Here is a 24357-nt window from a genome sequence, read left to right as displayed (position 1 = left end):
GTAGTTTCCCCTTGCTTTCAGCCGTTCGCAGTACCTGCACAGCAAGGCCGTTTTGGTTATTGTTGCAAGGCCAGACTGTTGCCCTTGCAACTACTGAAAAGACTGCTGCCCCTCTTCAGGAACCACACGTTTGTCTGGCCTCTCAACAGATACCCCTCCGTTGTGGTTGCACCTACGGTACGGCTATCTGTATCGCTGAGGCACGCAAGCCTCCCCACCAACGGCAAGGTCCATGGTTCATGGGGTGTTAGATATACTAAATACCTTGGTAATGGGGACTCCTCTTCGTTCAAAGCTATAACAGATAAAAGTCCGTACAATACAATAGAAAAATTGGAATGGGTTGGCAGGCTTCGTTGCTTGCTGAAAGAGGAAAAAAGTGAAGTACTTGAGGGTGGAAAACGCAGGGGGAGAGCTACCAGGAAATACACACATAATTTAGAGGCAATGGGGTGTGCTTCGTGGGAAATTTTTTCCACAAACTATCCACCGACCAAACAAAAAGAACAATCTGTGTCCTAAAGACGATTGGTGTAAGTTCAGCAACAGAAATGAGACGTATTCACATCAACACTCATTACCAGAACCTCTTGTGAATGCAATTAAACCCACATTCAGGTTTCTTGCAAACCCTGATTGATTGAGGAAGTATCTTGACCGAAAGACACAACATGCAAATGAAAGTCTCAGTAATTTAATTTGGATTAGATGCTCGAAAAGGACATTCTATTGACTTGAAGTACTCAAAATAGGTGTCTATGATGCAATCCTAGTGTGTTTACAACAAAATCATTTTACACCATCGACGAGAACAGGGTCAAGAAAGTTAACAGATCAGTGTCTTACCTGCAGATACAGGCCAAGGAAATTCAAAGAGGAGAGAAGAGAAACCTGTAGGATGAGGAGTATCAGTATGGAGGATTTTAAAATTGAGGCAAGCTTATCACTTGTAGAAGTATGAGAAGAAAATCTTTGAATCTCATTTTTTCTCTGTTTTACATTTTTTACGTTATTAGAAGCCTTTCCTCAAAAATTGTATGCGCTAATCCTATGAAATTTCCAGGAATTGTTCGCAACATATTGTTATCTCCCTGGAACTAAAAAATTCGAGATCCTTCAATCACATTCAGATTTTTAGATGATTATATGTAGAAAGAGAAGTTAATTTTGGATGTGCAAAATTAAAAACTCTGTTAATGATACAATTTGTACCGTAAATTAATAACTGTAGTTCAGTGGGCTTATAACCTACTCAGGACACTACAATAAAATTTCCAAATTAATTGCATGATTAGAATTTGATTTATGGCTTTTTATTATTAATCCTGCATATTTTATTATATTTTCCTGTTAAAACACAGCTCTTTTGCTATACACATGCAAAATTTTAGATTTGTACAATCATAAATATGGCTGTAAATATTTTTTAAATAAATATTTACATTTTCCGTTACATCCTCCCTTAAAACGATTAGTGCACTTATTGAAATGTTATCTAGTATTGCCTTTAACCAAGAACGCTACAGTTCCGACTGCGCGTGTGTGCGTTTTATAACTTTGCTCAGAGGAACCACCGCAATACGGGGCCTAAATAAAAATCTCCTGGAAAAATTACGTTACCCGTATAAAAGTCATAGCTGGGGTCCGAGATTTAGCATCTCACTGCAGTAAAATATTCAGATACTGCTGTCTTCGGTAACAACACAATTACACATAAAACGTCAATCATAGTCATTAAATAATTGTAGCACAGCATACCATCCAAAGGCTGAAAACTATGTAAAGTTATTAGGAAATAAATGAAGTGCCCTAGACGCTTTGCAAAATAAACCATTATTATTAAATGGGAATTGAAGGTAGAGGAAAGGGAAAGGGAAAGGGAAGGAGACGATTACTGATGTCAGCTGCGAAAGAAGAGGCCACACATTCATGTAAACCATTAATAACTGATCTGAAATCATATTCTTGCAACAACATTGCAGTCTTTGCACCTCGTAGAACTAACTGCACTAACAGTTTGAATAATAGTGAACGACACATTCAATTGTCCTGATCTGGTGCAGTAGCTATAAACAAGTCAGTCCAGAATGGACAGAGCACAAAGGCTGTCCTCTTTCACTTTTGAATGCTGCCGTTAGAAAACCTCAGAGGGAGGTTTGTGCAACGTCCCTTATTCGGTAACGAGTGTTCCGCGCCCCGCCACACCCACGTTAAATTCCACAGAATTCGATGATGCAGGACACCTCGGACGTTCTTTGCAGCTGACATGCAACAGATATCCACACTGTTGCTAATTAAATGATCTTTTCCCATTTGATACCCGCCACCCAACACTCAACAACCATTTAAGATTTTCTATCTTCCCTTTTACATTTTAAATTAATAGTTTAGGAAGGAATCAAAGACTGTTACACATTCTGGAGCAGCAACGAAATTTCACTAAAATGTAAGCTGTAACCCAAACCAAGACTTGAATAACAAACTTTGGCAACATTCCTTCTCCCAAGAATGTTGGTCCAGAAAGATATGGAGGAGGATGTCTATGAATCTGTTGAATAGGCTTCCAGCGTAGAGACTATTTAGAGAGTAGCGCCTGGATATGAAAGTGGTTACCAGCGAGCATTGCAGTTCGATTCCAGGTCCGCCATACACTTTTCGTCTGTCGCGAAGTATTATTATCGTATGTACGTGTCATTATAGACTATAATACGGGAAACAAGTCAACGAAAAACTCAGAGAATTCAGTAGACACACACATTTACTATTGTAACCTCCCCACAAAAAATATTAATTAAAAATAAACCAAATGTAATCTCCCCACAGAAATAATAATTAAATGAATTTTAAATATTGTAACCTCTGAACAAAATTGGCTTCCATTTATAATCTTTGTGCAGAAATGCATTCACATTTAATGTTCCCACAAAATTCTTTTCTCATTTAATGTTAAGTTCGAAACAGAAAAATTCCTAAACACCAAAATAATAAAAAAATTCAGTAACCTGGTAAATTTTATGACGACAGCAGCGCTACTCCTCGGCCCTGCATTCTCAATAAAAAAAGCAAAAATTCTTACCTCAATAAAAACTGCGAATATATCTGCTCTTACCTAAAAAAATTTCGGCACAGCTCCGTGCAATGCTGGCCTATGCTTTGTGACTCGTGAAAGGAATTAATTATTCATTGGATAAAATCTTTAAATTGAAATGAATGCTTTTCTTAAAAAAAATACTTTATATTATAAAAATTGTTACTGTGGCATTTAAAAAAAATTGGAATGACAATTCACATACATTACTAGATATGCGCAAGGCTGCTTCTTTACCATAAACAATAATACTCATCCTCCAGAGTCCCGACCAGGGCAGACTGCCAACACGCGCAGACACGCGCAGACTACCACCGACTACTGCCGACTCACGCAGACTACTGCCGACTAGCGACAAGCAACAACTAACTGCATACTGCTCTCTGGTCAGAGACTTAGGGTTGCAGGCAGCGCATACATCTAACATAACCCTCCACTGGGGGGGAGGGGGGGTCAAAAATTTGGTGAGTCAATTGGACTTCCCATGAGCAACAAATTTTTCTTACTTAACTAAGTTTACAATCACAGAATATATACATATATATAAGAGCAGAACATGAAATAAAATATAGTGCACATGCACTGAGTACAGAACATATCAAGCAAAGACAAAATGTATACACAATGAGTACAAAACATATTAACAAATGGCAAAAGTGCACACGCACTGTAGTACAGAACATATCAGGAAATTACAAAATGTATACGCAATGAATACAAATCATGTTAACAAATGACGTAAGTGCACACGCACTGTAGTGCAGAATATCAGGAAATCACAAAAAGTATACGCAATGAGTACAAATTATATTAACAAATGACAAAGTGCACACGCACTGTAGTGCAGAATACCAGGAAATCACAAAAAGTATACGCAATGAGTACAAATTATATTAACAAATGACAAAGTGCACACGCACTGTAGTTTTTTTTTTTTTTTACTATTTTACAAGAACTAGGATAGGAAAGGGAAGGATTGCATCATGGTTGTAGCACATTAGTTTGCACGCAGCTGCACTGAAAGTCCATATTTTTCTACAGAAGCACAACACCAAGTAAGACAATCTGAAATTCTTTTCCCTGAAGTATTAATCAGTGTAACCAAGACACTGAAATGTCGTAGTAATATTCCATGTTATCATTTTGGTAGTACATTAGGTACACCAGACAGTGGGACCATAATAACATCTCCATCGCTCAAGGTGGTGGACAGCATGTCGTTTCAACACCACGTTTTTGTAAGGTACACCAACGTAGAATTAGTGCAAAAACCAAATATAGTGCTCCATGAGCATGAGGATAGACAGGACAAACGGACAGTAATTTCTGGTAATTAGGTCACAATGGATAATTACACTAGTCTAACAACTAATTTGAGTAATTTGTGGCACTCATCGGCCAGTTATTGAACATTTCTGTACCATGTATGAAGTATTACAGAATAATGTTCATAAATCTTTTTTTTTTTTTACAGAGAACATTGACATTCATTCACCGGTTACAAAACATCAGAAGTCATCATTCAAAACAGAAGTTAAAGAGTGTAGCATCAAGCGTAAGTGACATAATACAAATTTAAAATATAAGAAACAGTGGCACTCATTGGTCAGCAAGTGTTGAATATTACAAAACATTTTTCATCATTCAAGTGACATATAACATATTTAAAATGTAACACTCTGTAGCTATTACTCAAAGTCTGTGGTCGAAAAAAAATTATTCGGTATTACTCATAACTCTTTTAAATTGGTATCATTATTTGGGACTGATAATACCTTTTTTTTGTGCTAGCAATGCATTGCGTTGGGATCGATAATTAATTGCTGGGGCATAACAATATTTGCTTTTGACTTATTGCTGCAAATGAAGATGGGTAATGTCATTCGTCATGAGTCAGCTGTAGCAAGGTTATGAAACAAATAGAGTATATGTGATCACATTCATGAAAGACACAGGTTTAATGACCAACTGCTTATAGCACATTAATTTCATGAATAATTTCTCCTGCAAAAAAAATACAAAATGGATTATTAAGCTGAAAGAAGAAACGCATATTATGCTGAAAAGTAGTGAACTTCGAATTAACAGGTAATGAAACATGTATTAAATATATATGTTCTCTAGCTGTCCTTTCCAAAACCCTCAGTCATCATACCATGCGACATAAGACATACTGTCAAAACGAACTGCAACAAATACTTAAATAACTGCGTAGCATAAATACATAAACTTCAACATTATCCTCATCTGCAAAGAAAAACTTCATTATCCATATCATCATAGCTCCATTATTATCATCACCTGTAAAGAAAAACTTCATTATCCATATCACCATAATTCCATTATCATCATCTCCTGAAAAGAAAAACTTCATCATCCATAGTAGCATATTCTTCATCACTATTCATCATCATTCATTATCATCTGCAAAAAAGTCACTTCATTATTCATTATACAATTATTCATAGTATAGAGTTCCTTATTTCTAGCATATTTCATCACTAAAACTAAGATGTGTCGTTCTGTCTGACAGCCTGCATCAATCGCCTCGTATTCTGAAAGAAAAAATTAGTTAAGACTGCTATCATACGATGTGTATAGTATATTCTTGTTAATGCTTGTTAATTCTTGTTAATTCTGATCCATTTACTCTTCGTGACGAGGTATTGCATCTTCTTTCGTTCATTCCGAAGGTGAAATTCCCATTTCTGTTTAATTTATTTCTTTTACACGTTATTTCTTTCTGAAAATGATGAACAATGATTAATGTCTTGCATTTAAATCATCTACCCATTAAATAAAAGCTGGTTTCTAGTGATATAATTGAGCATACAGCATAGCATGACAGAAAACATAATATGTCAAAAAACATAGACAGTGTTCAGGTGCAAAAATGTACACAGAGTTTCACAATGTAGCAGCAAAAAAAATGTAAAATAGTCACGATGTTGAGCTATCATAAGGCAAAATGTCAAAGTCAACTAGTGTTTGTAACATCTTAAATATTTCATAATGCATACAAACAAAACAGGAAAACAATCATACATACATGAAGAATGGAAAGTGTGCACAGTCTGATGTGTAACGACAAGAAGAGCGACCTGCTAACCTTACCTTGCCGGGCACTTGCCAAGAAAAAATACGATAATCATCAGTAAGTAGTCACATAAATATAATTGCATAAGTGGTCATAAAAAAAATCAGGAAATGTCATTGCAGTGTGATAAATCATGAAGTATGTTCATTCAATAAAGGGTTTGATGTTGGAGATATGGTGTTTCCCTTTGGTTTTTCTGGTTCTCAGAGTTAAGACGTGTACTACATTGGGGTGAGGAATGCTGCGAATTCGATATGGACCTGTGTATAGAAGCTCAAATTTACTACATCTACTATTTCCTCTATTAGATAAATAGTGTGTGCGTACTAATATCTTCTGTCCAATGTGAAAGTCACGGCGTGTACAAACCTGTTTTTCCTGTCTTCTCCGGCGCTCTGCGGCACGTTTGATGTTGTTCAGCGCAATGTCAATTATTTCGTGGTCTCGTAGTCGGCGAGATGTAGGAAAGGTTACTAATTCTTTAATTTTGTTAGGTGGTTCAACATTTTTCAGTATAACAGACGGAGATAGCATAGTAGATTCATTTGGTATGGAATTAATTACATCCTGGAATGAGAGTGTGTGTGTGTCCCAATCAATATGTTTTTATGGCAGTATATTCTGCACAGTTTAGCAATTTCTTTCATTAATCGTTCACAAGGGTCCGAAGAAGCATGGTACCTGGATATATAGATCGGAGAAATGTTTCTAGCTCGTAACATACGTCTCCATATAGCAGGTCGAAACTGTGGCCCATTGTCGGAAATTACTTTCAACACATGCCCTACATGAAATAGAAAATGTTTTACAAATGCTTTCGAAACAGTTTTAGCAGTAGCTTTGCGTAATGGAGTGAAGGTAACAAATTTTGAAGTGAGTTCAACAGCGACAAAGATGTAGCAAAAACCTCTATTAGTTCTGGGAATCGGACCAAAAATGTCTACAGCGGCCATGTGTCTCAATTTAACAGGTACAATGGGATGTAATGGAGGAATATGTGAAGTCGTATCTGACTTAGCTTTCTGGCAGATTTTACATGACGCTAAAACTCGTCGAATACGTTTCTCCATGTTGGTAAAATAACAGTTCTGTCTCAGTATAAGAAAACATTTTCTGGCTCCGTAATGTGCGTAACTTAAATGAGTATACCAGATTAATTTGTTAACAAGCTCGTCAGGAATGCATAATAGCCGATTGTTGCTGTCAGGGTGAGAGCCCCGAAACAGAATGTCATTGCGTACAGTGTAATGGTTTCTAATGGTAACATTATTCCTATCTTGCCAAAGGTGTTTAATTTCTTTCCATACGTTGTCTTTACTCTGCTCTTGAGCTATGTCTTGTAATGACGACGAAATGAAATTCTCAAATGCAACTTGTTGAATGTACATGACGCTGAAATTTGCTTTGCAGAAGTTGGATGCGATGTCCTGCTGATTGTTGCTGAGAGAACGGTATAGTGCGTCTGCTACAATATTTTGTGTACCGGGAATGTGAACAATTGTAAAATTAAATTCTTGTAAATAAAGTTTCCATCTGCTTAATCTGTCGTGTGTAAATTTAGCGGAAAGTAAAAACTGTATCGCTCTATGGTCTGTGTAAACGGTCGTATGTCTTCCATAAAGAAAATGCCGAAATCTCGTAAATGCCCATACAACACATAATGTTTCAAGTTCTGTAACAGAGTAATTGCTTTCAGCAGGTGACAGAATGCGACTCGCAAAGGCTATGTTTTTAATTACTGTAGTGCCATCTTCTTCAATTTCCTGAAAAATGTGTACGCCTAAAGCGGTGTTAGAACTGTCGGTGGCAATGGAAAATTTTCTAGTAAGATCTGGGTGCGATAAAAGTGGTGCATTCAACAAAGCATGTTTCAGGTTCATAAATTCAGAATGTGCTTGCTTATCCCAGGACCAAATAGTGTTTTTACCTGTCAATTGACATAATCTAGGGGTGTCTAAAGCAGAGTAATGAATAAATTTACGAAAAAAGTTAATTAAACCAAAAAAACTGCGTAGTTGTTTCTTCGTCGTAGGAACAGTAATGTCACGTAAAGCGCAATGCCCTCTGCTGAAATTACATGTCCAAGAAATTTTATAGAAGTTTTACCAAAGTGCGATTTACTGAGATTAACTGTGAGTTCTTGTGCACAAAAAGTTCGTAACAGTTGTTCAAGAATCAGATTGTGTTCAGACCAGTTAGCTTCTGCAATAAGAATGTCGTCTACATACGTTGTAATTCTGTCTTTAAGTTCTGTCGGAAGTATTGTATTCAAACCGCGAATAAATGCTGCTGAAGAAATAGTTAAACCGAACGGTAATTTACAAAATTGATAACAGTCACCAAAACAAAGAAAAGCCGTGTACTTTCTGCAGTCCGGATGGAGTTGAATTTGCCAAAATCCCGATTTCAAATCTAATGTGGAATAAATAGCAGTACCATGAAATTTCTGTAGAAGTTCTAGTGTCTGTGGGCGATCCGTTTCATTAATAATAACGTCATTGATGTGACGCGAATCAAGTACGAGGCGAAGTGAACCATCCTTTTTCTTAACAATATGGAGCGGGTTTATGTACGGACTAACTGCCGGTTCAATAATTCCTTGGTCAAGCATAGCTTGCAATTCTTTCTTAACTTGTTCTCTGTGAATATACGGAATGGGATAATGTTTGGCTTTAAATGTGTCGTGCTGTTTAACTTGAAATTCATACATAAAACCGGACATAGTACCAGGAACGTTGTCAAAAACTGGAGCTTGCTGTAAAAGAATTTTGCGTAGTTGTGTGCGTTCGTCGTCTGTATTTGCATTGCTCTGTTTAACTTTATCATAAATCATCTGTACAACGTCATAGTCGGCTTCGTCTGGAGTATTATAGTTGTGTACGTACGTATCTGTGAACAATGTGGAATGACAGTCTATGTTACGTGATGCGGAAATGACCTCTGTACGATTAATTGTTTGTTCTTCTGCAGATAAAGAGTGCTGAAATACTAAAGCCAGTTGTACATTTTCATCCTTTAACATTAAATAGGAGTTTTGAAAGTCAATAATTGCGCCGTGTTGTACCAGAAAATTCGTACCTAAAATAACGTCTGTCGTCAATAAGGGAACAATTCAAAAATTTGAGTAAAATGTATGACCTGCAATACAAAATGATAAATGTGTCTGTAATTTTACATCTACTCCTTTACTAGATACTGCTCCTTTTACTTTAGTTTTGCCTAATGGTAACGTAGGATAGGTATTCTCTTTATTACATTCGTTGAAAGTTTCTTCATGTATGACTGACATAGGAGATCCAGAATCGATTACTGCTGAAAATTTGGATGATCCAATCTTTACTTGAATGACAGGGTGTGAAATGGTTTTTTGGATAACTGGTCTTTCCTGCAAAGGAGTGTCTCGGATGTCGTCAAAAGTGATAACATTTTCGTGAACAAGATTCTGCGTGTCAAAAGTATTGCTTGCGTTGCTGGAAGATGCAACCTGTACTATATCTAGTCAAATTCTATCTGACGTGCTATTATTTTCGGGAGGATGCTCTATTTGAACTGTTCTGTTATTTCTTCCTGACGTATTACGTTCGGGATGATATCTACCGTCTGGTTCATTCATGATAATATGTTGTTGCGGATGATTTTGCTGTTGGTAAGACCGACTGTTATTAAACGTACGCTGAAAATTGTGCTCATTACTTTTACGTCTGTCATGATAGTCATTTCTATACGGTGCATTGCGATAGGAATCGAAATGGTGTGTTTTCTGTACGTACTGATTTCCTTGTTGCTGTGCGTTACTATTTGTTGGAGCTGACTCTATACGTGTAGGCGGCGAAACATTACGGCTTGGTTGACCTTGTACATTACATTGTTGGTTAGGTATGCTAACCGGTTGGTTTTGTTGCTATTGCGGTGAAAAACCTCTATTGTTACCCAAAATGCGTTCGCTGTTGCTGATAATTTTACACATACTGATAATTAAATTTTTGTCTGTTATTAAAGTTCTCGTGGTTGCCATTTCTGGAGTGTCTAATAAAAAATTGTCATTTTCGGTAAAACTTGTCTTATCGGGTTTTCTTTACACGTTCATAATTATAGATAGATCGATAGTTGAAGAGCTATTTTGATGGATATAAAGGATAGTAGAAGAGAAGGCAGCAGTGCAGAAAACTAAAGATGAAACAGCACTACTACGGCTCGGGGCCCTGTGCACGCTACAGCACATATTCATTAAAGTGTAATGAATCCCCTGAGGTTTATTACGCACTACAAATAAATTTTAGCTTCTGCATTACAGGCAATGCCGGTGAAAATTCAAAAGCAAATTGCTGTATCCATGCTAATTCTAGTTTCTGCATTACAGCCCATGGCGGTGAAAGTACAAAAATAAATCGACGTATCCAGTTCAAGGGGTGAATCTGTGTTCTGTCATTTTTAAATACTTTAAATTTTCTCACGGATAGAAAATGTTTGTAATCAAAATTATCGTCTCTGTATGTCTGGGGTTCAGGATTGCATGAGAATCTGTTTGTCTGTGGCACTTCGGATTCTAAGTCGCGTGGTCTCTGTAAATTACCTAAGTTACTCTGGCTGTGTGTGTGTGTCAAATGTTTCGAATGTAGCGTATGCTGTGCTGTGTTAGAGGCTAAAACATTTTTCATTTCTGTCACTTCAAAACGTTCGTCAATTTGGCTGTTCTGTTGTTCACATTTCTTATCGACTTCCGTATCTAGAGTGTGCGAAAGTTCTGGTGACTTTAAATTAAACTCGTCACGTATCTGTGTTGCGTTTTCTGAACATTGTTCACAGACTACATTAATTTCATCTCTAAGTGATTCTGTTGTGCCTGCATGTGTATTATCTAATTCTTGTGCAACAGATCTAATTTCTTCACTACTGTTCCCAGTACAAGCCTCAATTTCGTCACATAACTGTTCTTTAGTATCATGACGTTGCGCGGCAACGGCTGTAATCTGTTCACTAAGCTGTCTGGAATTGTTGTCTAATTTCTCATTCAACTGTTTTTTCATTAATTTCATTAATTTGTTGTTTGAGATTTTCATTATTTTCATTAAGTTGTTTGAAGTTGTCTTGTTTTTTATTATGTTCATTAATTTGTAGCAACAATGCCATAATTTGATCTGAGCCAAAATTAGCAACTCTATTCTCTGTGCTGTGTGTTGGTGTATCTGCATTTGTCACGTTTTCTGTAACCATTTGGTCATTCTGTAATTCTTGAAAAGGTTTGCCAACCGGATGTGCACTGTTGGTCATTAAATCGGAATGAAATAAATCTGACGTACTTTGAGTACATTGTTCATTATCATTAGAAAAATTTATCTGTTCACAATTCAAATTTTGCAAATCGGGTGTGTTAAACTGGGCAGCGTTCATTGTAACAGACCGTCCTGCGTCATCAATTGTCGTTAAATTAACAGAGGACATAACTGAATTTATTTGTTCATCATTAGCATCAAAATCATTACTAGCGGTCGGTACACACTGATTGTCTGTAAATGGAGGATTGTCATCATTACACTGAGTGTCGCAAATATTATCGGTCAAATTATTCGAGTCGGCTATTTCACTCATTGCACATCGCGATGTGCTGTTAACAGTTTTTCGCAGCATTTTTCACAAAACCAAATTAAGCACAAATGAAACAAGGACAATGCAAAAATGCAACAAACACAATTACAACAGAGAGCAACAAATTGCCGATGATCTATGAAAGCAAGAGTGACAAATTAGTAAATGCGTTGCGCCAGATGCAAACTACGTTTAAGTAAATAAGAGTAGATATATGACTACTTCTCAGAAGATTCACAAAGAAATACGATCCTGGCCGGATGTCGCCAAGTGTAACCTCCCCACAAAAAATATTAATTAAAAATAAACCAAATGTAATCTCCCCACAGAAATAATAATTAAATGAATTTTAAATATTGTAACCTCTGAACAAAATTGGCTCCCATTTATAATCTCTGTGCAGAAATGCATTCACATTTAATGTTCCCACAAAATTCTTTTCTCATTTAATGTTAAGTTCGAAACAGAAAAATTCCTAAACACCAAAATAATAAAAAAATTCAGTAACCTGGTAAATTTTATGACGACAGCAGCGCTACTCCTCGGCCCTGCATTCTCAATAAAAAAAGCAAAAATTCTTAGCTCAATAAAAACTGCGAATATATCTGCTCTTACCTAAAAAATTTTCGGCACAGCTCCGTGCAATGCTGGCCTATGCTTTGTGACTCGTGAAAGGAATTAATTATTCATTGGATAAAATCTTTAAATTGAAATGAATGCTTTTCTTAAAAAAATTACTTTATATTATAAAAATTGTTATTGTGGCATTTAAAAAAAATTGGAATGACAATTCACATACATTACTAGATATGCGCAAGGCTGCTTCTTTACCTTAAACAATAATACTCGTCCTCCAGAGTCCCGACCAGGGCAGACTGCCAACACGCGCAGACACGCGCGGACTACCGCTGACTACTGCCGACTCACGCAGACTACTGCCGACTAGCGACAAGCAACAACTAACTACATACTGCTCTCTGCTCAGAGACTCTTCTAAGTCTTGCCTGTTGCAGGCAGCGCATACATCTTACACTATTCACAGACTATGCGAAAGATTGTGATAAAAGAAATAAAGAAAAGCGATGTGAGATAATGAAGGAAAGAAAAATACCTAAACACATAACAAAGACAATAGAAATCATCTACCAAGAATCAGAAAACGATCAGGAAATGGACAAATCGAAGTCTAGGGTAAATTTGGGAGTAAAACAAGGATACCGTTTGTCTCCGATACTTTTTAACATTTGTAAGCTGAGGTGAGAAAAGACCGTGGGTACCTCCTAATATCTTATAGGACCTCCTTTTGCCGAGCGTAGTGCAGCAACCCGGAGAAGCATGGACTCAACAAATCGTTGAAAATCCTCAGTGGAAGTATGGAGCCATGCTATCTCTACAGCCGTCCATAATTGCGAAAGTGTTGCCGGTGTAATAATTTGTGCACGAACTGATTTCTCGTTATGTTCTATAGATGTGTAGTGGGATCCTTGTCGAGCGATGTAGGTGGCCAAATCATACCCTCGAACTGCCCATAATGTTCCTCAAACCAATCGTGAACATTTGTGTCCGGGTGATATTGTGCATTGTCATCCATAAAAATTCCATCGTTGTTTGGGAACATGAAGTCCATGAGTGGCTGAAAATGTTCAAGTAGTCGAACATAACCATTTCAAGTCAATGATCGCTTCACTTGGCCCAGAGGATCCAGTCCATTCCACGTAAATAAAGCCCACACCATTGTTGAGGCATCACCAGCTTGCACAGTGCCTTGTTGATAACTTGGGTTGATGGCTTCGTGAAGTATGCGTCAGATTCGAGTCCTACAATCACCTATGACCAACTGAGATCGGGACTCATCTGACCAGGCCACGATGTTCCAGTCGTCTAAGGCCCAACCGATTTGGTCACGAGTCCAGGAGGAGCGTTGCAGGGGATGTCGTGCTGTTAGCAAAGGCACTCAGGTCGGTCGTCTGCTGCCATAATCCACTAATTTCCAATTTTCGCCACACTGTCCTAACGTACACATTCGTCGTAATTTTCACATTGATTTCTGAGGTTATTTCAGGCAGTTTTGCTTGTCTGTTAACACTGACAACTCTAGCAAACGTACCGAGCGATGTGGCGCAGTGGTTAGCACACTGGACTCGCATTCGGGAGGACGACGGTTCAATCCCGCGTCCGGCCATCCTGATTTAGGTTTTCCGTGATTTCCCTAAATCGCTCCAGGCAAATGCCGGGATGGTTCCTTTCAAAGGGCACGGCCGACTTCCTTCCCCGTCCTTCCCTAATCTGATGAGACCGATGACCTCGCTGTCTGGTCTTCTTCCCCAAAAACAACCAACCAACCATCTAGCAAACGCCACTGCTATCAATCGTTAAGTGAAGGCCGCCGGCCACTGGGTTGTCAGTGGTGAGAGGTAATGTCTGAAATTTGGTATTATAGGCACATTCTTGACTCTGTGAATCTCGGAATATTGATTTCCCCAACAATTTCCGAAATGGAATGTCTCATGCGCCTAGCTCCAACTATCATTCCGCGTTCAAAGTCTGTTAATTTCAGTTATACGGCCATGATCACGTCGAAAAACGTTTCACACGAATCACCTGAGGACAAATAACAAGCCCATCGGTGCATACCTCGTGTACACGATGGTATCGTCATCTGTGTTTGTGCGTGCGTGCGTGTTGATGGCATGCTGAAGCAATTAATAAGGAAATGGTTATACTTATGACTTAACCGAAAGTAATTACTCTGCACTGAGAAACAGGCAGCTCACCAGATCTATGCCATACGCATGTACGTCCAGCTCTCGCCTACAGACAGAACTTGCTTTCACAGTGAAGTCAACATAGTCCAATTCCACTCTCCACTCGACTCTTTCACTACACCGGAGTAGTCGTGCTTGACGGCGTCCTGCTGCAAGCAGGCAGTTCCAGATGGTTCCTGATGACACAGCAGGTGCAACATGTACCTCGATTTCGTCCCTGAACGATGTTCTGCGCAACACAGTTGCTCCTACAAGGCGTCAACCTTGACGAGCATTCCTATTACGCAAACATTCAGAACATGCTCTTTTAAGGTAGGAGCTGTTCCACAGACCACTGCTGAAAGCAGCCCCACACCACCGATACATTGTGCCCACATGTGCAGCTTCCTGCAAGCCAAACGGCGGAAGCTGTTCAACAGGAGCACGTACTCGTCGGTGGAGAACGGTTGTACCCTAGAACGAATGTTCCAAACGCTGTTCACTCCAGACTTAGCACAGTTACTGCCTGCACAGTCAAAAAAGGGGATGCATAGGCCGGCCTCCTGGGCGCCCTCTGATCGCCGATGACGGTGAATCGCTGGCGCTTCAGTGCCTCGCTATGCACCTCTACTGAGGTAACAAAAGCCTTTTGACAGCGATATGCACGTATACAGAAGGCGGTCGTTTCGCGTACACAAAGTATAAAATAGCGCTGCACTGGCTGGGCTGTCATTTGTACTGAGGTGATTTATATGGAAAAGTTTCCGGTGTGACTATGCTCGTACAACAGAAATTAACGGACTCTGAACGCGGAATGGTAGTTGCAGCTACAAGCATGGGACATTCCATTTCGGAAATCATTAGGAATTCAATATTTCGCGATCCACAGTGTCAAGAGTGTGCCGAGAATACCATATTTCAAGGCAACGCAGCGGCCGACGGCCTTAACGACCGAGAGTAGTGGCATTTGCGTAGAGTTGTCAGTGCTAACAGACGAGAAACACAGTGTGAAATAACCGCAGAAATCAATGTGGGACATACTAAGAACGTATCCGTTATCACACTGCGGCAAAATGTGGCGTTAATGGGATGTGGCAGCAAACGACTTACGCCAGTACCTTTTCTAACAGCACGACACCGCCTGCAGCTCTTCTTCTAGGCTCGTGACCTTATCAGTTGGACCCTAGACGACTGGAAAACCGTGGCCTGGTCAGATGAGTCCCGATTTCAGTTGGTAAGAGCTGATGGTATAGTAGAGTGCGGCGCAAACCCCACGAAGGCGTGGAGTCAAGTTGTCAACAAGGACCTGTGCAAGCTGGTGGTGGATCGTATGAATCTTATGGATAGTGTCGGCTATGATTAAGTGGAATGGACTTGATCCTCTGGACGTTCGGCCACTTGGAGACCATTTGCAGCCATTCGTGGACTTCCATGTTCCCAAACAACGATAGCATTTTTTATGAATGATAATGCGCCATGCCGCCGGGCCACAATTTTTCGCGATTAGTTTGAAGAACATTCTGGAGTGTCCGTCGAATGGTTTTTATCCACCCAGATCGCCCGACGTGAATCCGATCGAACATTTATGGGACATAATCGAGAGATCAGTTGGTGCACAAAATACTCCACACCGGCGACACTTTCGCAATTATGGACGGCTATAGAGGCAGAATATTTCTGCAGGAGGTATACCGTAACTTCTGTTACCTCAGCGAATTGTATACTCTGGTGACTCTGTTCACAGTCCTTTAGGGTATTGGTCTTTTTTTTTTGGTAGTATAGTATTTATTGATATCTTCAGAATAAAGTTATACCTGTTAGCAGCCAGGAGCCAATTTCTAGCAAAATAATAATAAATTATCAGGAAACAGAAGGAGTAAGCTCGTTCAACTGCTCAGGAAATATCATCTCATTCATGACAAATGGACATACAAATGAAAAAAAAATTACTTACAGTAGCGGATCACACTACAGAACTCCAAAAACTAAAGTAAGAAAAGAAACAGTGTTGAAGTTGTAAGAAACGGAGTCAGTACCAACCAAGAAATTTGGAAGTCAGTCGTCGAAAACAACAAAAAGATATCAATAAAGAATACAAGCATCGGAGATTCGATTCCTAAAAGAGTAGCTGGGTGCACGTTATCGAACAGGAAGGGGTATGTTGACACCCGAGAGCAACTGGTTTGTTGGTTGATTTGGGATATAAAGGGACCAAACTACAGGGTCATCAGTCCCCTTTTCCTGATACAAGCAAGGCTCAAGGTACAAAAACACCGAAAGTACGTTTGAGAAAGTAAAAGGGGAAAAGGAATGGGGAACCACACCTAAGAAGAAAACGAATGGAACGAACAAAAAATGGGAAAACATACACCACAAGGAGAAGTAGGAGAAGGTATTAAAACCGTAGAGGAGATGGTCTGGGCTGGCTGATCCCAATAATAAAAGATGATGAGCCAGCCACTCTCCAACACATTAAAATGTCCACCCCAAAAAGACAAGGCGAGATGAACACATGTAGGGAAAAGACGACCATCAAGACAAACAAATGCAAAGAAAGTGCGACAGAGCTAAAATGGAGGGGGGTAGGGGCCTCGGAGACAAGGGTAAATGCCCATCCTTAGATGGTATGAAAAAGAAAACCTCACGAATAAAACGTAAAAGTAAATCTGCTGTTGAGACACTGTCGCCCTACACCGAAGGTAGGGTGCTGGGAAGGTTAAAGTCTGACGCAGAGGGGCTAAAAGTTGGCAGTCCAGCAAGATGTGGACGACGGTCATATGTGAGCCACAGTGACACCGAGGTGGGTCCTGGCGAAGGAGGAAGTAGCCATGTGTCAGCCACGGATGGCCAATGCGGAGCCGGCAGAGAACCACAGAGCCCCTGCGAGAGGCCCGCTTTGAGGTCTTCCACACATTTGTAGTCTCCTTAAAGGTACGCAGTTTGTTGTGCGTACTGAGATTATGCCATTCCGTCTCCTAAAGCTGAAAAACATTGCGGCTTAATAATGATCGCAGGTCAAGTTACGGGGATGCCGCTCTCCAGAAGCGGTTTCCATGTAGACTGTTTGGCCAACCTGTCGGCAAGTTCATTTTCTGGGATTCCGCCGTGGGCTGGAGTCAACACAAACACCACGGAACGACTACACCATTCCAGGCATAGATGGACTCTTGGATGGTCGCTACCGAAGAATGGAGGGGATAGCACTGGTCGATAGCTTGTAGGCTGCTCCAGGAGTTAGTACAGAGAAGAAACGACTTGCCAGGGCATGAGCGGATGCGCTCAAGAGCACAAGAAATGACCGCCAGCTCTGCAGTGAAAACACTGCAGCCATCTGGCAAGGAGCGCTGTTCAGTATGTCCGTCATGAACATACGCGAAGGCAACGTGACCGTCAGTCATCGAGAGAGGAACTGGAAGTGGAAAGCTTAAACTAACAGATTAAACAATACAGGATCAACAGAAAGGAGCATGTCATAAGAATCCAAGATGACAGAGTTCCAATATTAATGACGAATCATTACCCAGAGGGCAGAAGATCCTCAAGAAGACCGAGGAAGGAAGAAACGTCAATAATTTCGACGAAGCTGACGTAACAGATAGGAAGAAGAAGAAGAAGAAGAAGAAGAAGAAAATGATGATTATGACGTTAATGCTGCAGATGTACCATACTCATAATTTTTTTTTTTTTACGTAATGGTAGACAAGAAAAGCTTTCGTGATATTTGGAAACCGAAGGAAAGGTGTTGATGGACTGACGCCGTAAGTCGCCTCGTGTAGAGTTTTTGGATAATTTCTTAAGGTTAAGGCGCGAGAGAGATGAGGACCCAAATACTTCGTTTACGATTGGTAAGGAAGAGATCGCCCCATGAACCACGGACCTTGCCGTTGGTGGGGAGGCTTGCGTGCCTCAGCGATGCAGATAGCCGTACAGTAGGTGCAACCACAACGGAGGGGTATCTGCTGAAAGGCCAGACAAACGTGTGGTTCCTGAAGAGGGGCAGCAACCTTTTCAGTAGTTGCAGGGGCAATAGTCTGGATGACTGACTGATCTGGCCTTGTAACACTAACCAAAACGGCCTTGCTGTGCTGGTACTGCGAACAGCTGAAAGCAAGGGGAAACTACAGCCGTAATTTTTCCCGAGGACAGGCAGCTTCACTGTAGCTTGGAGAGCTGCATCAAACCAGTCTCTGGATTGAAGACCACCACCACCATCCCACAACAACAACAACAACAAGGAAGAGGTGTCTGGAGGTTGCAGCTAAGTAAGGTTCTACCGTTTCGTGGAATTTTCTAAAACTATTTGCCGAGATAATAGCTGTCTCTTTAAGCGTCATCTTAGACTTTTCAATGACTCAAACATGTTCTTCTATGAATGAAATATATATAAAAGGTCACTACGTTGTAACAAGACAATCGAAAGTACTCGCATCACTAAGCAACATTTTGACGCGCGCAATAGTCCGCTGCTGTTTTTCGACGTTGAGGTATGCCCTTACGCAACGTGTCATCAGAATTGAACAGCCGAGACGCAGTGGACTAGCAGTTTACGACAGACATGCGTCCCAAGGTTTCAAGAGACTCAAGATTCCTTTTCATCAGACCGGCAACGTCCCAAAAGCCGTTTCTACATTCGGCAGACTCACTCCACCTCACAAAAAGAAAATTTCGCGGGTTGTCGGTTCAGGACGTTCTTTCTGTTACGAAATCCTCCCGGCGACACTGAAAGGCTCCAGAAATGGCCCTTCGGCCCTTTCCTGAAGAGGCACAGCGGGGCGTCTGACAGTCCGGGCCACTGGACGTGTCTTCTAATTTTCTCCCATAACATTTTCCTACTCGCCAATAACACGAAAACCCAATTTTATATTACTGCTAGTAACAATCACTCATATACTGAAGATAAGTTAGTTACACAGGTCGAGAGTGGGTCTGTAGTTTGAATGTGGTGAATTTGCTTATGTAGCGCGTTTGTTCCGAAAAGGGTCCCGTAACAGTAGTCACGCAAAACATGACACGGAACCGTATTTAGCAGCACAAGAAACGGATGCAGATGTGAGTGCCCTTAATGGGCTCGATTTGAAGATGGCCAACTGTAACCGAATATATTTGACATATATACACTACTAGCCATTAACATTGCAACACCAAGAAGAAATGCAGATGATAAACGGGTATTCATTGGACGAATACATTATACTAGAACTGACATGTGATTACATTTTCACGCAATTTGGGTGCATAGATCCTGAGAAATCAGTACCCAGAACAACAACCTCTGGCCGTAATAACGGCCTTTATACGCATGGGCATTGAGTCAAACACAGCTTGGATGGCGTGTACAGGTACAGCTCCTCATGCAGCTTCAACACGATACCACCGTTCGTCAAGAGTAGTGACTGGCGTATTATGACGAGCTAGTTGCTCGGCCACCATTGACCAGACGTTTTCAGTTAGTGAGAGATCTGAAGAATGTGCTGACCAGGGCAGCAGTCGAACATTTTCTGTGTCCAGAAAGGCCCGTACAGGACCTGCAACATGTGGTTGTGCATTATCCTGCTGAAATGTAGGGTTTCACAGGGATCGAATAAAGGGTAGAGCCACGGGTCGCAACACATATGAAATGAAATGTCCACTGTTCAAAATGCCGTCAATGCGAACAAGAGGTGACCGAGACGTGTAACCAATGGCACCCCATACCATCACGCCGGGTGATACGCCAGTATGGCAATGACAAATACATGCTTCCAATGTGCATTCAACGTGATGTCGCCAAACACGGATGCAATCATCATGATGCTGTAAACAGAACCTGGATTCATCCGAAAAAATGACGTTTTGCCATTCGTGCACCCAGGTTCGTCGTTGAGTACACCATCGCAGGCGCTCCTGTCTGTGATGCAGCGTCAAGGGTAACCGCAGCCATGACCTCCGAGCTGATAGTCCATGCTACTGCAAACGTCGTCGAACTGTTCGTGCAGATGGTTGTCGTTTTGCAAACGTCCCCATCTGTTGACTCAGGGATCGAGACGTGGCTGCACGATCCGTTACAGCCATGCGGATAAGATGCCTGTCGTCCCACTGCTAGTGATACGAGGCCGTTGGGATCCAGCACGGCGTTCCGTATTATCCTTCTGAACCCACTGATTCCATATTCTGTTAACAGTGGTTGGATCTTGACCAACACGATCAGCAATGTCGCGATACGAGAAACCGCAGTCGCGATAGGCTACAATCCGACCTTAATCAAAGTCGGAAACGTGATGGTACGCATTTCTCTTACACGAGGCATCACAACAACGTTTCACCAGGCAAGGCCGGTCAACTGCTGTTTGTGTATGAGAAATCGGTTGGAAACTTTCCTCATGTCAGCACGTTGTAGGTGTCGCCACCGACGCCAACCTTGTGTGAATGCTCTGGAAAGCTAATCATTTGCATATCACTGCATCTTCTTCCTGTCCGTTAAATTTCGCGTCTGTAGCACATATTCGTGGTGTAGCAATTTTAATGGCCAGTAGTGTACAATTTTGAAGCATTCGTCTCATTGCCTTTGTGTCAGATGTCATACACAACAACAGGTTTGGTTAGAGGTTGGACGTTGGTGCGAATTCTGGCGTCTCAGTTAAACATTCAGACTCCAAACTACTGTTGATTAACAATACACATAGTTGCGACCGTGCCAAAATACCTTAATTTTAAAATTTACGCATTAAGACATAATCCAAGAACAACAGAAATTGCACAGTATTACACTGTACTGTTGATCCATCGTCCCAACTGCCTATATTTACACTTCTGGCGAACAGAAACTGCAGCATCGGGAACGATAGGAAATAATGAAATTTTACTTGAATAAACTCTTCTCGGTTAACAAGCCGCGTCGTCTCGAATCAAACACTCGAACTTTCGTCGGCTACCTCCGCCATCGTCATTAGCAGCAAAAAATCCTTGAAACTGTACTTATTGCACGCGCGGAATAGTAGCAAAAAAAGTACGATTATATTTGCAGCTGATTTCGTGGTTTACAAGGTGCTACATAGCGCTACATACGGATGGTAGCAATAGTGGCTCTAATCGGCTATCGTGCAGTCGAACTGAGTTTTAATGGCAGATACGGGTACGTGATTCGTTGCTGTTTCAGCTCTGTTACAGAGATCACCAGTGGCAGTGGCTTCTAAATAATGCGTGCAACCCATGATAAGGTGTCTTCGGCGTGCTGTAAATCAAGAAAACTTGCAGAGGGCAGTAATAGTTGAAACAGCCTCTGTATGAGGTATGTCAGGACGACCTAACATGCGGTGTCGTTTTATCTTGTTGAAAGGAAACGTCGTTGAGAACACAACTGGCACATCCCTAGGCTTTAACAGTAATAAGATCTGCAGCTGCTTATTAGATTACAGGCTATACGAGCCACACAGGTGACTGTTGTGCACCAGTGGCACAACATGGCCGTCATCTCGAGCGATGTCGGCGTTGATTTTGGTCCCCTTGAACTCATTGATTCCCTACTAACGTTACAGTCGTGGGATCCTAATCAATCAGAATGGCAATATTTCGGAACGATTAACCGCCGACTCGCATTGTCGTGTTCTTGTTATGTGCAGAAAGTGTTTCTCCTTCTTGCGCAAGGCATCTGAGTATCTTCGGCTTTACCTACTTTGTGCAGCTGTGCTGGAACTCTGTTTGTATATCCAAGCATGTTGAAGGCATTATGAAAATTTTAAATTTGTTGCATTCTGTCTTAATGGTGTTGCAGTTTTAAGGCCAGCAGTGCACATCATCATCGTCGTCGTCGCGTGTTCCTGACACATTTTCTATGTCCATCTGAGCCCATTCCAGTCCATCTCTCTCGTTTTCTAGCATTTTCCTCTTTTCATTTCATCCAGCATTTTTGTTCTTCCCCTTTCTTTCGACAGCCGTTGTTAGAATTTCTTTTCCTCTCCTTAACTTGGTTAAGTAAGGGAGAGTTCTTTCTTCCTTTTACCATTTTCCTTTGCTTCACTGTTCTTCACTTTATCAATACATCGAGCGTGGTGGCGCAGTAGTTAGCACACTGGACTCTCATTCGGGAGAACGACGGTTCGAACCCCCGTCCGGCCATCCTGATTCAAGTTTTCGCTAAATCTCTTCAAGAGAATGCCGGGATGGTTCCTTCGAAAGGGTACGACTGATTTCCTTCCCTAATCCGAGCTCTCTAATGACCTCGTTGTCGACGAGACGTTAAACACTAATCTCCTCCTCCTCATCCTCCCCGCCCCCAATCTTATCAATCATTTTACTCTCTCGATTCCTCTCCAGACACACATCTCGAATGCTTCACGTTATTTCTTATTCAGTTCTTGTATCCACAACCGCACATAAAAACACTCCTCACTAAGTATTTGACAAACTCTTCTTTTTCTACTAAGCTTGCTTTGCCATTGCCTTGATTTCAGTTCTTCTTCAGTCGTCCAGTTCTTGGTTAAGTATTGTCATAATGTGTTGGTTTTCATTCCGTATTCTCGCAATCCTCCAAGTCAGGGTAGTGTTCCTTAAAGAGATATTGTTTTATCTCCAAGCAGTAGCAACTCATCACCAAATCTGATGCAGATGATATTAAACAGAGTTGGTGAAAGACAACAACCGTACTCCTGATTTCAGACTAAACTTCATGGTTGCTTTCTGCCTTGTGTATAACTCCTTAATCAGTCTCTTCAACTCCATTTTACCCAGACAAAGGTCTTTTCTACATACGTGAAGTTCAAACTCATTCCTTTCCCTATTTCTATGTATCTTTCACAAATCATTTTGATTAGTACAATACCATCTCTTGAACTTTTCTCTTTTCAGAAACCGAATTTTCGTTCATTACGTTCTCTGCCGTCATATGTATCAATCTACTATTCATACGCATGAGAGGTTATACTTACCATTCTGTATTCTGTGTATTTCTTGGTGCTCGATTTTCTTGTATCTCATCATCCATTAAAGTGGTTAGATGTATTTTCTCCTTTCCTCCACATGCCTTCCGCATCTCTTTCTTTCTTTCTTCTTCCTCCTTGTACAGTATCCCACCATTTTTATCTTCAGTGTCTCTTCCCTTCCGATCTTGTCCCTTTACCCGAAGTAGCTCTCCAAACTTTCTTATAACGTTGCTCATATTGGCATTTTCTCTCCAGGTTTCCCACATCGTCGCATTTTCCTTTAACGACAGTTTCCTCCTTTCTTGTTCCGCTGCTCAACTGATATTTAGTCTTTTGTAGAGTGTTTGGCTATCCTCGTCTCTTGTTACCCGGGGTTTATTTGTTGCTGCTTTGGAAGTATCCTATTTCTCCTTCTGCAGTCTTGGTTATAGTACTTTCGATTTTTCTTCATCTTTCCTCTACTTTTTCCTTTCTTCTTTTTAAGGTTTGGACTATCTTCTCTTGAAGTGTTTTCATTCCTTCCTTCTCTTATTCCTCCTACATACTTACAGGGCCACGACAAGCCTTTAATTCTGCATAAACCAGTAGTGGAATGCGTTACATTCTCCGAGACGGTTAGGTATTTCCCATACAGAAACTCAATCAGCTTTTACGTAATTGGAATTAACGTATACTTGGTATCGATACAGTAGATATCGGAATGAAAGTATAGTCACTTAATCTCGTAAGTAACATCGGATGTCCATCGGAGTGCGTTGCCTCCAGTACTGGGGCCGCTTTGTCAATCGCCAGGCATTATCATCGTCGACCCTGAACGTGGAAATCTTCCCAGCCCACCGCAGTCTCGATTCTTCTTCTCATTGACAACCGCCAGGATGTCGAGGAGGAACGGATTTTGCAGTCTTCTGGTAACGGAATTCGTCGTGATTCGCCACTCACGAAAAT

At 40.8% G+C, this 24357-nt stretch overlaps 1 protein-coding gene across 1 annotated transcript in view; it reads right to left on the bottom strand.

The window, feature by feature from the left end:
• The window catches only part of LOC124775458 (probable multidrug resistance-associated protein lethal(2)03659), a 263350-nt gene extending 239702 nt beyond the window's left edge, over window positions 1–23648 (bottom strand). Inside the window, exon 1 of the mRNA XM_047250291.1 lies at window positions 23419–23648. Coding sequence (XP_047106247.1) covers window positions 23419–23648 — 230 coding nt within the window. The remainder of the gene's footprint in view (window positions 1–23418) is intronic.
• Window positions 23649–24357: the final 709 nt, after the last annotated feature.

This window comes from Schistocerca piceifrons, chromosome 2 (genome assembly GCF_021461385.2).
Source record: "Schistocerca piceifrons isolate TAMUIC-IGC-003096 chromosome 2, iqSchPice1.1, whole genome shotgun sequence".
NCBI lineage: Eukaryota > Metazoa > Arthropoda > Insecta > Orthoptera > Acrididae > Schistocerca > Schistocerca piceifrons.
The sequence above is the reverse complement of the archived record's forward strand: the minus strand, read 5'-3'. Positions and strand labels throughout refer to the sequence as shown.